The following is a 14417-nucleotide window of genomic DNA, read 5'->3' as shown; positions in this document are numbered from 1 at the left end:
CTCCGGGTGCCCGTGGCAAAATCCATCCACGAGTGGTGGTGCCGTTCGCTCACTTCGGAGGCGCGCACCATCAGGTCCACGACCGCCCCGAAGGACCAAGGCAGGTGAGGCGAATGGTGCTCGTGAAGATGGAGAGAGGCGTTCGGCAGCCCCGGGGCCAGCCGCTCTACCCACGCGATCGTCTGGCAAGGCTGTAGGAATACGCGTTCGCTGATGCTCACCTCGGTCATATACGCGCTGCATAGCGACCAAGCCCACTCCCGCTCGTAGTTGTACACAAAGCGCGAGTGGGCTGGGTGAGACGAATCCGCGCACGCGAATCCGAAGTGCTTAAGCACAGGTGGAAGAAGTGGATGGACTCCCAAGGACGGGAAGGAGTCTCGGATTGACGGTGGTAACTCCGGGAAGTCGTGCACGGATAGGCCGCGTTCAAACGAGGCGGATAAGAAGACGCGGCCGTCCTTTTCCGCGGCGGCGCGATACGCAGACCAATCGAAGTGGGCTACGGCCACCTAGTGCAGCCGCATAAGGGAACACGCGGACTTCTGCAGCGCGACGAGGGGCTTCGAATAAGCGTACGGACGAGGGCATACGTAGAGCCCCTTGACTTCGGGCAGAACGAATCGATTCGGATCGCCCGGTTCGCCCCCGAAGGGGTGGACAGCCATCCGGTCAACGTACTCGGCTTCATCTGCGCTATACGCGAACGTGCGGTCACCCGGAATGCCATCGGGTATCTGGTACGCGACCCCACCGCCTTCCGCGAGAAGTCGCCGGAGGGCGAAGGATGCCTCATCCACGAGGCCGGCCTCGTGGATCCTCCGGGCACGCACCAGATCGGGACGTAAGCTCGCCCGCGAAAGCAGCTCGGCCACGGTGATCCCTGACCGCGCGTGCCGCTGCCACGCGTACTGTAGACGGTGGAGAGGAAGCGGCGTGGACCGCTCCATAACAGACCCGAATCACAGGGTGGGAGCCGCCGACGACCCCGGGCACCGGCAACTGCCGCATGCCGCGTGGGAACCAGAGCGGGGCTGGTACGTCAACCAAGCACCCTCGCGTCGAGACGCAAGGTCGGTAGACGGGTTACCAAGGACCGTGGCGTTCGGATCGCCCGACGGCTCGTGGACCTCCGCCGTCGCCGGTCGCGGCAGCCCTGCTCCGGGGAGCATGGGGGTTTCGGTCTCACCAGAGGCCGGAGGCGCATTCAGTTCGGCAGAGACAGTGGAGCCCCTGGAGGGGCGCGAGGCCTGGAAGGGCCCCGGAACCGAAGCATCTGCGGGCGGCGCCTCCGGCGGCGAGGCGGACGGGTTGCCTCCAACGGGAGAGGCCGACGCCAGGGTCATGGCAGAAAAAGACCGGGCCCAAGGAGAAGAGGAGCGCGAGGAGGACAACCGCCTCGGTTGCGGTGAGGACAAGGCGTTCGCGCTGAGCGCGGAAAGGGGCGACGACAAGCCAGTCGGAGAGGACGAGAACTGTGCGCGGGCTTGGGCGGCGACGGTACACAAGGGAGCGTGATGAGGCGAGACAGTTAGGAGGGCCCCCTCTTCAAGCCCAGCGTGAACGGGGACGTTCACTCTTGAGGAGGGGGCCGTGTAGCATCAGCGCGGATCAGAATTAGATTTAGAAATAGATCGCGCGCGCGCACACACGTGTACTGTCAGGACGCCCGCACACACGTGTACTGTCAGTACTGTCAGGACGCCGGCACACACGTGTATCATCGGCGCGCGCGAGCACACGTGTATTGACAGCGCTACAGTAGCTGAATACGGTAGCTCAGCACTGTAACGCGCTACAGTGCAGTACGGACTGTACTGTAGCCCTGTATGATAGACGCAATAGACGCGTAACTGTATGTTAAACCACGGGAACCGACGGCGTGGGGGGGAGGCAAGCATCGGCTTGGCCAGACCCTCACCATCGGCTAACCCGGAACGCTTACTCTAACTCGGAGACGCTCTCTCTGTTCGCGTTTTAGAGTAAAAGGACACGGGTAGCGGACGCGTACGTGCGCGTGCGAGCTAGGATCCGCCTCCGCCCGTCGGTACTGGAACGTCACTCAGTACCGCGCCGGGGCGTCGAGGCGTCGATCCGCTCTACGGCATACACTAACGCGTTCGCGACCCGACCCGCTCTACCACCGCTACCGGCCCGTGTCCTTCCTCACGCGTTGCTTACCGGTCCTTTCTGTTCTTCTCGCGTTCTACAGGGTCTCTTACGCGGACTGAACATACACCCCTGTCGTTGGGGTGTTTATGCTACAATGCCCATCGTTGTAACTAATGGTTTCGTGACCCAAGCCGAGACCGAAGCTTCCTGTAGGGACGCCTGAGCTCTTATTGTAGCAGGTGCGACCATGGCGTCTTCAGACAGCTGTCCATCTTCGCCCCCATCTAAATTGACTGTCTCGTAAATAATGTCCTGTTTGAGCTGTAGAACAGCTGCGACAAGCTCAAGCTTTGGAACTCTTAATTCCAAGCCACGCCCAAAGACGGCTAGCGTTGCTTGCAGGTCACTTTTTGTAAAAGAAGTGATCCTGGACTGCGAATACCTCCTAACCCAACCCGCCATCATACGCCTGTCTGAGGGCCTGTCAATGGTTTGTTTTCGAATTGCCAGGGCATCAAGCACAGATTCCCAGTGCTCTGAGATGCACCGTTCTGTTTCGGTGATATCGTCCGGTAGGGTGTTAGCCCCATCGCTGATACGTCTACCACGCAATTTCGCTGCCATTCCTCTCAATCTCGTATTGTAGTCCCGTGCCACAGCCACGACAAACCCATGGGCTGTCCTTGAAGTAAATCGAAATGCCCGCAGTAGAACCCAGACTGGATCTTCGGATTGTAGATACGTTAACGCATTGACGCGGTTGAGTGCTTGACTGACAATCCTGCGTCCGTCCTCCGAAAATACGGACCTGTTCGGCGCCCCTCTGTCTGGACCGGAACTGAATACCACGAGGGACTCACTGAGCTCCTTCATACCTGCATCAGAGCGAAAGGCTTCTTTCACGACGACAGTAAAACATCTGGAAGGGAACATAGCGGCATTATTATGTACCAGGGCTGCTATCCTGCCAGAACAACTTTCCCGATAAATGCATGCCTCTACCTGTCGAATCCCGAACCTCACATGTGAACCAGATTTTAGACGTGCATTATAAACTGCACGACATCCTTTCTCGGACACAATAACTCCTCTGTGCCTCGCAGTGATATGACCATCTCCGAATACATAAGGGTACCATAAGTCTCGTTTATGTGTACCAATTAAACTGGCCTCGAGAGTGCACCCCGTCGCGCTCGATGCTAGTGACGTCGCGCACGTCGATGGCGGAAAACCAAGGAGCGGCCGCGTACAGTAAGGGATAGTCGCGCATGGATTTACCTTGGAGCTCGGCTAGTGAGGGGTATCGACGAGGGGTTGATGAAGGATGGAGATCGGGATGGAAGGCCGGTTCAGGAATGTTGGTGTCCGGGGGAAGTCGGGGTATGGGAGGAAGGTCGCTAGGAATGGAAGGCGTGTATGAGAAGCCCACACCGCGGCGACCGCGGGTGGTATGTCCGGCAGTGGGATCCGATGAAGGAAACATGGAGATCGTCTTACTCTCACGCAAGCGGCGACCGATGGTCGGAAGAAAAAGGAAGAAGTTGGGAAGCAAGGGAGTGAAGCCGCTGCGCAAGAGCGCTCAGAAGGGGGATATGTAGTGCAATACCCGTCTCGGGTAGGGGGGTGAAAGGAAGTGAAAAAGGAAAAAAATGGATACTGTAGTCCGGGTTTGGGGGACACACGTGTGCGACGAAGCCCACGATTATTTTAATTATTTAATTTATTTACTAATTACATCTAGAATCTAGAGCCGGGAGCTACTGTACTCGCCCCGGCGGGGCTCTATATAACTTAGCCCTTTGACCGAACAAGTCAATAAACCAACCCGAGTTGCCGGAGTTGAATGTCGCCTTGGTCGAAGTCCGTCTCTACCGAGACGGCCCCTTTTACCTAAGCCTACGGCATCCTCTATTGCTCGGTGGTTCCCTTTTCTTTTTCCTTTATTTCCCTATCCTTTTCTATCTCTAATTCTACCTATTTTTCCCTTATCTTGTGTTGCTGCCATCGGCCTCGGTTGCGACCGAACCGGTGTAGGTGTTTCGAGCCATCGGGCGGCACAGTTGAGGTAGCGCTGCCAGTTTCATTTCATCCCGTCGGGCTGCGTTGCGACGCCCCCGTCGAAGGCCTTGTCGCGTTACAAGGTGTCGAAGAAGCTCAACGAGCATTGGCCTTACAACCCAGTGGAACCGGGGTACCTAAGTACGCGCCCCACCCCACACTCGTTGAGCAGTTCTCTTCGCAAGTCTCTACCACATCGATCCCAGGCCGGGTTATTTATCTGCGCCCCCACCCCCATCAGGGATCTGAGCTACTACGAGTCGCAAGTTCGTTTAAACGGAGAAGGGAGAGTCGGACACTCCGTAGCGCTGTGACATCGGCAGTTCTTCATTTTGCTGCCGTTGTTGTTTTGGCTGGACCATCGGACCGCGGTCTCTGCCTGACAGGCGCATTGCGCTACAGAGAGGTACTTTCTCCGCTTGATTCTCACGCAAGTACTAGGGGCTACTTCTTTCCAGAATCTGCGCACCGTCGATGGAGTAGAGTGTGCCAGTTTCCGAGAGGCCTGCTGTAAGATGGGACTTCTAGCAGACGACGCAGAGTGGAGGCACGCCATACGGGAGTCCTTCCGTTCTTCGTTTGTGCCTCTATCTCGCGTGTTTGCTACTATCCTGGCATACTGCGAGCCTTCTGATCCACGTGCGCTCTGGAACGAGCATGTGTTGTTATTCTTGACAGATATACGTGCACGCGCACGCGGGCCTGGGAACAGTTCCCTCCTAAAACAACTCTCCAATGATGAACACGCATTGTGTACATTTTACTGGAGGTGATGGACGCGCTGCAGTCTATGAGTCGTCACACTCTCACGGACTTCAACCTGCCTGAGCCTATGGAAGACTTTCCACCGTTGCACGAAGGGCCTTCTACGAACTCGGGTCATGTGAACACGGAAGTTCTGGAGCACTGACTTCAGCAAGCTCTTCCGCTCTTCAATGAAGGGCAGAGAAATGCATTTAATCGAATCGTGGGTTCCATTCTTCCAGGCGTGCCCGCCCAAAGCTTGCAAGGGCTATCTACTCCACCACTTGCCCCAATCGCAGGTAGTTCTACTGCCCCCAACTCACGCGTTTTCTTGCTTTATGCTCCAGGTGGCACTGGCAAGACTTTCCTTACCAATTCTATACAGAACGTGCTCACCATTCGTGCCAAAACTGTTTTACCTGTCGTCACGTCGGCAGTAGCTGAAGTCTTACTCGATGGCGGCAGAACTGCGCATTCAGTCTTTAAGATTCCTCTACCTATTCTGTCAGATAGTACGTGTAACATCTCGCCCAACTCCACGTTAGTTAAAGATATGAAAGACGCCAACTTGATCATATGGGATGAGATCGTAATGTGCCATAGGTCTTGTATAGAAGCTGTAGACCGCACCCTACGCGACCTGACTGGCACCGACGTTCCTTTCGGCGGTAAACACGTCCTGTTTTCTGGAGACTTTCGCCAGATTCTTCCAGTCGTTCCGGGCGGGTCAAGAGCAGAGATAGTCAATGCATGCATCAGATCCTCGAATCTCTTCCGAAGATTCGAGTCGCTCTCTCTCACTGAGAACATGAGACGTTCATCTCTCCGCCAAGATACGTCCGCAGGCCACGAGTCTCTCCAGTTCGCACCATTTGTACTTGAAGTTGGTGAAGGACGACTGCATGGTCCAGACCAACCCGACTTGATACGTCTTCCGACTTCTGTTCGTACTGTGAGCTCCATCACAGACCTCAGTCGTACCATATTTGATAGCATTGCGACACGGCAATCTGACATGGATTGGAGCACTTCTAAAGTCATCCTAGGAAGTAAGAACAGTGCTCTGCTATAAATCAATGAGATTGTCGGGGACATGATTCCGGGTGCGTATCGCACGTTCTTGAGTGCATACAAAGTAGATAACGAAGACCGAAACGTCCTATCCAGTAGAAATATTGAATACAATGACTGCGGGTACTTCTCTACCCGACCATCAACTAAGGTTGAAGAAGGGTTTCGTTGTCATGCTTCTTCGGAACCTAGACCCTAACGATGGACATGTCAACGGCGCTAGGTATATAGTAGATAGCCTGTCTAACAGCTTGCTTTGTCTCCGCGTAGGTACTGGAAGTCATCAGGGAAAGCCACTCTGCCTGCCTCGCATGCCCTGCGGACCCAAAGACGACAACTTTCCTGTCCCAGGATTTACAAGGACCCAGTTTCCTATCGCACTTGCTTTTCCATGACTACAAACAAGGCGCAGGGACAGTCTTTTGGAGGACTCCTGGGACTAGATCTTAGAAAGCACTGCTTCTCTCACGGTCAACTATATGTCGCCCTGTCCTGGACCCCATATACAGGCCACGTCATTGTTTTGAAGCAGATGAAAGTACCCGCAGCGTAGTTTACCTTGAAGTTCTTTCGTAGAGGGACTTCATTGATAGAGTTTAAATAAAGCTATTTTAGAGCATCACCACCGGTAGAATCATATAACCAAAACTTGATGATTTGATGTGGATTGACATCCCCACCGGTCCGACCAAATCATCAAACTTTTGGTTCCGAGCCAAATATCGGAACCAAATATCAAGAATTACGTTCCGTTTCTTCGTAGTTTGATACCCTGGGCAATCCAGTTGTTCAAGGCTCATTGGTCACACTAAACGGCTTCCCTCCAAAGTTTGGAGTCCAAACCCCCAGGACGAAGCGTACCATACAGTATTTGGTTCTCACCGGTGGAATTGTTCTTTTTGAGATATCAAATTACCAAATAACCAAACCACCAAATTCCCACCAGCCAATTGAGTTCTAGAAAAAACGTGCCAAGTGTTGTTGTTTAGTCATTTGATCACCTACCGGTGGTGATACTCTTACGTTTCGTCTACCGGCTGAGGAGACATACGCACCGTGACAGCGGGGACATATGGGGATAACCGTAATGTTACTCAAAAGGGCTTGGCGGGGTTCAGTGCAGTGCCATAATTGCACATGTCCGCACTACTGCCGAAAATGTCTGCACTATAGTGCAGACAATAATCAAGCCAACAATTTTACTGTAATTACAATAGCTGACAGTCGCTGTAGCATCCGATAGACAAGCATATTAGAGAGTTTTCGAAAACAAAAAATCGCTAAATTGTGGTGGCTATCCAATCGACAATTCTTTGTCACATTTAGCGAGTTTTGCGGCGACGGAGAGTTTCTGAACAATTTCAAAGTCGTGACTAACTGAACCCCTTCCAACCTCGTACTGAGTGCTACAGCCCTCTCCCCATATCTTCCTCGCCCAAACCCAGCATGCGTCAAAAATCGTACAACAAACGACCTGTTGTAGCAAAAATAGGCTCGACCACAACGCGCCTTCGTCCAGCCATGGTGGCATGTCGCACACGCTCTATCCCATTTTATTTTGCCCGCAAGCGCCGACTACTGCGCATAGATATGACCAAACTCATACGGCGGATGATCGCTGTAAGTTGTATGTCGTTCGACTTTAACATTTATTCCGACCTCCGCTTTCTCCAGGAATTCCGCTTTAGGGGCCACAACCATCATGGATTTCAGAAGACCGATGTCGAGTTGTGCAGTAAACCTGAACCGCTTTGTGCCCTGCTCGTTGCCGACGGGAGGGGGGTTCGGGTGCCGGGCCCATGTGGCGGAGGAGGGCGGAACGGGTGAGGGCGATAATGGTGATGGGGATGGGAATACGGGAGAGGAAGGGATGAAGTGAGGTGATGATGGCCGGGGTGGTGGGTGCGGGTTTGTTTCGAGTTGGATTTGATTGGGAAGAGAGGGGCTAGTCGGTGAAAGTTGTTGTGGGGAAGGTTTGGACGGCAACGTTGCCATTTGACGGGGAAGGGAGGCAACGCCCGTACCACGGATAGTGTTCTGGAACAAGACGGGTAGGCGGGTGAGGCTTTTCTCTGTAGGCATGACGGGTCTCGCGGCTCAATGGGTTTGCTAGATGCAATTTTTGGCGGGGGAACGAGAGGTGGACACGAGGTGTAAGGTACGCTTCCATATGGCGTCCTTTTTAAATTCGCTATTTTAATTGATATTGCGACTTGTGACTAAGGAACGCAAGAATTTGGTCGCTATAGAGACCAGCTGTCCTGCCACGTGTGCGAAATAACGATTTTTTACTCACCACTTCGGCTTCAAAAACTCTCTATTGTCAACCACCGCATGCCTTTACCACTCCACTTTATTACATCAAATCCCTTTCCCATGACTTCCCACTTTTCCACTCCATTCCATTCGTCTATATTGAAACCTTCATTCCCATGTCTATATTGAAACCTTCATTCCCATAACTTTAATGTATTCAAACTCTTTCGCATTCTTCCCCACTTGCGGCGCGCAACGCGCGCAACGGAGCCACTTGTCATGACATTAAAGTTTCAGGGACGAGGCCCAAAGAAGGGCATTTTGGTCAGGCAACATTGGTTTACAGAGCGTCTGTACCGCCCACTGTACTTTCAGACACTCTTTACTGCACGCCGATGCCCACTTGTCATCTGCCAGGTGTAACACTACAGACACCTTGAAGTACACGTATCTACTCTACAGTTCTAGCGGAAGCCACAGCGCAAAGAGCAGAAGCACTTTTCGCGAACTGGAGTACAAATGACACGGATGCATCGGCAATTATCAAAAAATTGCTGCGTTTGAGCGTCACTATCGCACGGCCTCGTTCCACTAGAAACAATCCGTGCACCCATTGCAAAGTTTCCAGTTGACTTTGGAGCCGGCTTGAGCAGATTGCGTCTACCCAGCGACGATTCACTTCTGGCGGAAATCTCGCCGCCGTATAGCTCTGCCATGGGAATATCACTATCCGGCACGTACCCTACAGGCACTTCGACGACCCCATCTGTCGCTCCGCAAGGAAGGGGGCTTCGGTTTAGAGCCCGACTTTTCAGAAACGGCTCGACATCTTCAAACTTGTGCACTAGAGATCCCGCGTCAGTTGCACGCGCTCCGTCTGCGTGATCTTCATGTCCGACAAGCGCTGGGCGCAGCGTCGAACAGCCTGAAAAGAACACCGCGTCTCCATCTCCTGTCTTTGTGCGACTTGCAAAGCGTTTCGAGCATTGGAAAACAATTTGACGAGGTGTTGCCAAAGCCGTCGCCCCCCCAGGTTTCGCGGCCGTGAGAAGAAGAGGAGCACCTAGCACAGGCTGACTGACTGCTAGCAGAACGAGGCACGAAATGACTTTCCACACATGTCCGCGAGAGTTTGGCTGCTGAAACATTCTTTGATATGACCACTTTCTGACACTGAAAGACGAATATCGCTGCATGGAATCTGTTGTAACACCTGTTCGGGCCTCAACAGAAAGGGGGAGAGGCAATATATGTATAAGGGCGGTCCTGTTGAAAGTTTCGCTTCTCGTGGGCTAGGAGATGGCGTGGCTCTGCCGGAGAGTTTGAAACACAATCTTGAAATCAGCCATGCATGTTTACGGAGCCATCTAAATATTCCTCCGCTGCCCCGTTTGCGAAACCCATATGCCGAAAGTTCCCTACACGGCCATGATTCTGAAGACAGATTAGAAAAGCGCTGTTAACTTTCCACCTGCGCAGCCAACGAGGATCTATGGGGGGCTCCGAGGAAATACAAACGATACAAACGTCATAGGCGTGCAATGTCCACTGTTCGTTTCGGCGCAGTCCAGTCCAACAGTTCTGTTCGAGCACTCATTGAAGGGGATTGGTTGAACGCAGACACTTTCATGGATCACACACAGTGGTGTGGCAATGTACGGTATGTCTAGAGGCAGACTCCCCCCATGACATGGTCAGTCACATTTCCGTCCCTTGACATACTGTACCAAGGGTACTGTACCGATCAAGAATGAGAGCTTTATGTAATTTCAGATAACAAGGAAACGTACGGGGCCGGCAGAGCGAGTGATGTAAGGACTCTGTACCAACTAGGGCATTTTGTGCGCTCCACATGTCGATAGCCGATCATCTCGTAAAAACACACATCTTTTAAGGAATTTGGCCGAGCAATTCCACTTCTTTCGCAAAGACGTTGATGTGAGGGAACCAGAGGCATGTTTCCAAGTCGAGATTTAGAAGGCTGTTTGCAAAGCAGAACGCATGAGCGATATTCTATCCGCCGTCGACAGAGAGTCTGTACAAAAGTTTGAGTCTGTTGCCACAATATCTTCGTGTATAATATATCAAATTGTTTATCCATGATCGATAGAACTAATGACCGGCTCTCCGGCCAGCCTATTTGAAGCAATGATTACATCTCTCATCATACCCCGCAACATGGCTGGAGTGGCGTCTGCAACACCATAACATATATTTGATGTTAGCACGTGGTGTGGGCACATCGCTCTTTGCTCGGTTGGCTCCGATAGCTATCTCCAAGCTGGGTCACGATAAAAGCCACTAATCGCTCTCGGCTAATTGCCCAGCCAGGAACACAGTCATCCTTTTCACATGAATGAGAAGTTTTGAACATTAACTAGTTAACGTGGCAACTACGGACGTGTGACGAGTCTAGAAAATCAGAAAATGTGAAAAGAGGATCGCAAAACCCGCTGCTGGCTATGCATTCTCACGACTGCTCACCCATACAGGACCCTGGTATCGCGAAATTTGCGACGCCGCCTAAAAGAAAATCCAAGCCAGATGTTGTTCCACGTGTGATGGAATCCTAAGAGGGAAAGTACTGTCAAGTCTAGTCTATATTCCTCACACCGAGCCCCCTTGATCAATTTCTGTACGCTTTTGTTCCCTCAACTGCACATCGCGCCATCCCGTCGTCCATCAGAGCTACAGCACATTTGCGAAATTCTCAGAGGTTCAAAAAGTTTTACAACAATGTAAAACGACAGGCTGCATTGTTAGGTTGTGCGAAAAGGTTTGGTCATTACGACATGCAAGTGCATCTCGCGTTCAAAAATAACCCAGGCCAAATGCCGCGATTTCACGAGACAGCACCCAATGATTTGCCTACACATTTCAGATTCATCATTCATACAAGAGTGAGCAATCTTTGGTGTGCGCGTACCATGCAACGTACATGCGAAGAAATGTCGCAGCTGTTTCAAGGTTCGATTGTGAGGGGTTGCAAACCAAGCAATCTGTAATGTTCTTCGGTCTCGTTAAGATATGGGGAAGTAGGTACAGGCATCCCTTAAGAGGCTACATGAATGTAAGTGTGGTGCAAACACATCTGGTCGCAATTTCGCCACATTCATGTCAAAATCTTGACTTCTCGACAATCGTTTAAATTACATCTTTATTGGTCATTCTATCTAAAAACGATGACCTGTACACGTAAACCAACATACACTGCATTGTGAACAGTGCAATTCACGCAATGCCACATAACGTATTTGCTTGACGACCCGGGATCTCGAAATTAATATGGAAAGCACCGACAACAACAGTAATCATGTGCCCCCCTTGCATATACAGTATTGCATTGAAGAGTTGTGCGATAGAAATCAGCTCTTGGCCCACATAAAACACCCTTCGATGTCGTTGATATTAGGAGAAAACTGCAATGACCATGCTTCCCTTCCCGGTCTCCCGACTACGTAGATGCCCTTCGTGATACATGTCTGTCTGCAGAAAGAATTCTGTGGCGTTTAGAAGTTTACTCCTTCGGTCTACGTCGCTAAAGCAGCGGGGCATCAAAAATAATTTGAAAAGTCATCGCAATCCAGTACACATAGACAACGGTACCCTTCTCACAGGCTCAATCTGTGACAAGGCTCAAATTGTGACACCAAAATTATAATGCCGCGCCGCATAGTTTCGCGCATATGATTTTGCTAAACTATTTCGCAACGAATTAAATATATTCGTTTGATGAAACATATTCACATGCTCTTACAAACGGTCAGTTTTCTGCTCATGCTTTTGCAGAGGTTTCCGTCGCTCCCAATAATGATTATGTGTTGCGCAACATTCTGAGAAAGAATATATGCCTGTCAAAGAACCCCACACCTAAGAAATCTAATAGAAAATTCCTCGCAACAGGAAACGCAGCGACGGTTGGCAATTTGCAGTCCGTTCGTGCTCGTTTGGAGGGGCGGAATCCTCCAAAAGCGCCCGTACCCAACGTTTATCACATTCAGGAGTTTAATGTAGAGAATGATACTGCAAACAAAAAAAATATTGACTCTCAGAAACGTCTGAAAGCGCAGTCTGCGGTGTCGCCTCTCGAAGACATAGTTTGCGACGACTTGCCAATTTCGCAATGGCCAAGAGCCCGAAAACAGCGGATGCAGGTTGAGGAAGGCGAGTTGTTGAGGACCCGCAAGCACACGGCAGCGTCGGCTTTGTTGGTTCTCTCCCATTACAGATGAAACGTGCAAGACATGAAATTTCTCGTCGTCCCACTTTGACCCCGGCACACTTTGGAGACCAATTCTCCCGACCAAATAAAGGCAATTTTCTTCGAATACGCACTGCATTCGCATATTTATCATAACTTCTTATGCGTCCCACATTGAGCCAGTGAGAAGGGTAGTGCTTACGAGGACAAAAAACATGAACGCATTTGCAGTAATCGTAATATTCTGAAGGGACGCAGTTGGATTGCTTGGTATTTACTATCCATTCGCCTACGACAAAATTTCGAGTCATGCTTGAATGCGACCTGAATCGCATACTTCCAGGTGTAGCTCGATGTGCGATATCTTGGAGGCGCTTTTCAGCCGCAGTCGCTTCTCTCGACATAGTGATGTGCGCTGAATCATCGAGCAGAAATACCTCCCTCCGAACCGAACAAGGTTTAGGTGCAGCCACAACTAATCCAGAATCGTCCGTACTTGGAGGGGGGCCAGTGGGCGCCGAGTCTATGGGTTTGGGTGCCGGTGCGCTTTTGCCTTATTCTTGTTTGAATAGGGTTTGAACAGCCTGTGAAAACGACTCCACTTTCACTCTTGGTCAGATCTGAATTCTGTGATGACGATGCGCATTGAAACACGAGTTAGTCCAGTGATCCAGTGTGCCTTACCACGCCGTAGTTGCTTTTCGTGCTCAGAGGAATACCAGAAGCGAACGTGACAAGAAAAGCAAGGTACGAACTCAGAGCTAACCCAGCAAACATGGTGAAAGTTTTTTGAGATGTCGTCTTCGAGGGCAAAAGCATGCAGGCACCGTTCGGTTTCAATATGTAGACCTTCTTCGGTTCAGGAAGTGCAGGGAGAAGTAAAATTTTCATGGCAGAACCGTTTTCGCTTTATTCGGAATAAGGGTACAGTCGACCCTACGCATTAGTGCCGCCCTGTGTAGGGACTAATAATATGGCACTAATTCGAAGCGGCACTATCAGAAAGCAGAATCACTACCCGGCCAGAACTCTGTTATTAGAGTCTGCTGTTGTTGCCTGACCCTGTCTCTCATGCCTAGCTTCTAGAAAAGCTCGTTTTGTGGACCTCAAGTGCGACAAGGCATTGCTCACATCGCACTCCACACCCAGACTCCCCAAAGACTCAAACAACCTTGCTAGCACTACAGCACTCTGTACGGCCCGCCTCTCCGTAATTTCACACTCGCCTTCTGCCACACAATCATCCATCATAGCATTACTGGCAGACTGATTCTGTAGCTCTCCACCATAATGTATTGAATCGCAAGCATCACTAATAGAAGCTTCTGCCACAAGCTCATTAGTCTCGATCTCAATCCATTCCTCCACCTCTTTCCTGCAGAATTCTGCAGTTTCTGCAAGGCCGTCTTCTGGCACCAGGCTCAGTCGGGAGAGAAACCCTACTATACCATCCACCATAGAATTATCAATTTCTGTTTCATTTCGACCAACTTTCCGACCTGCAGCAGATGCCCAACCTCGATTTTCTGTGCAATCGTAAGGCGCGTACGCTTCGCTTTGGCGATCTTTTTAGGATTCATGTTAGGGTCTTTGAGTGAGGTGCCATCACATCACCAATTGAGAGCTGAGGCGCATGAGGAGTGGCCGATGACGACGTCGTGCATGACACGTGGCAGAATCTGTGTCTGCCGGTTTTGGCGGCACTAATTCGAGGGTGGCAATAATGAAAGCGGCACTATTGCGCGTCCCCCCCCGTCCCAGATGAATAGCTTGTCTATTCACTATAATGACAGCGTGCATTTTTCATCCTCACGCATATTTTGAAAGTGAAGGGCTGTTGCTGGCGTAAAACATGTCTCGATGCTATGTCGCGATTCTATTGAGGAGGGGGCTTAACCGGCAAGCGGGTTTACAGTGGTCAGAATCTACACGTACGCATTGGACATTTAGATTTCAACTCACACTGTGCGTTTTT

At 51.2% G+C, this 14417-nt stretch overlaps 1 protein-coding gene; it reads right to left on the bottom strand.

Moving 5' to 3' along the window:
• Positions 1 to 12228: 12228 nt before the first annotated feature.
• Positions 12229 to 13690, bottom strand: CHC_T00004160001 (hypothetical protein). XM_005715553.1 is given in 2 exon segments: positions 12229 to 13456; positions 13457 to 13690. 1 exon segment carries the CDS (start codon positions 13688 to 13690, stop codon positions 13457 to 13459), a length of 234 nt encoding a protein of 77 aa, XP_005715610.1. The 3' UTR covers positions 12229 to 13456.
• Between the last annotated feature and the right edge of the window lie 727 nt (positions 13691 to 14417).

Source organism: Chondrus crispus, genomic scaffold (assembly GCF_000350225.1).
Source record: "Chondrus crispus Stackhouse genomic scaffold, scaffold_216, whole genome shotgun sequence".
NCBI classification, from domain to species: domain Eukaryota; phylum Rhodophyta; class Florideophyceae; order Gigartinales; family Gigartinaceae; genus Chondrus; species Chondrus crispus.
Note: the sequence above shows the minus strand (reverse complement) of the source record. Positions and strands in the feature narration are given on the sequence as shown.

Excerpts from the sequence above, each read along its gene's own strand:
- CHC_T00004160001 (XM_005715553.1), bottom strand. The coding sequence starts at position 13,690 with ATGGATGATTGTGTGGCAGAAGGCGAGTGTGAAATTACGGAGAGGCGG.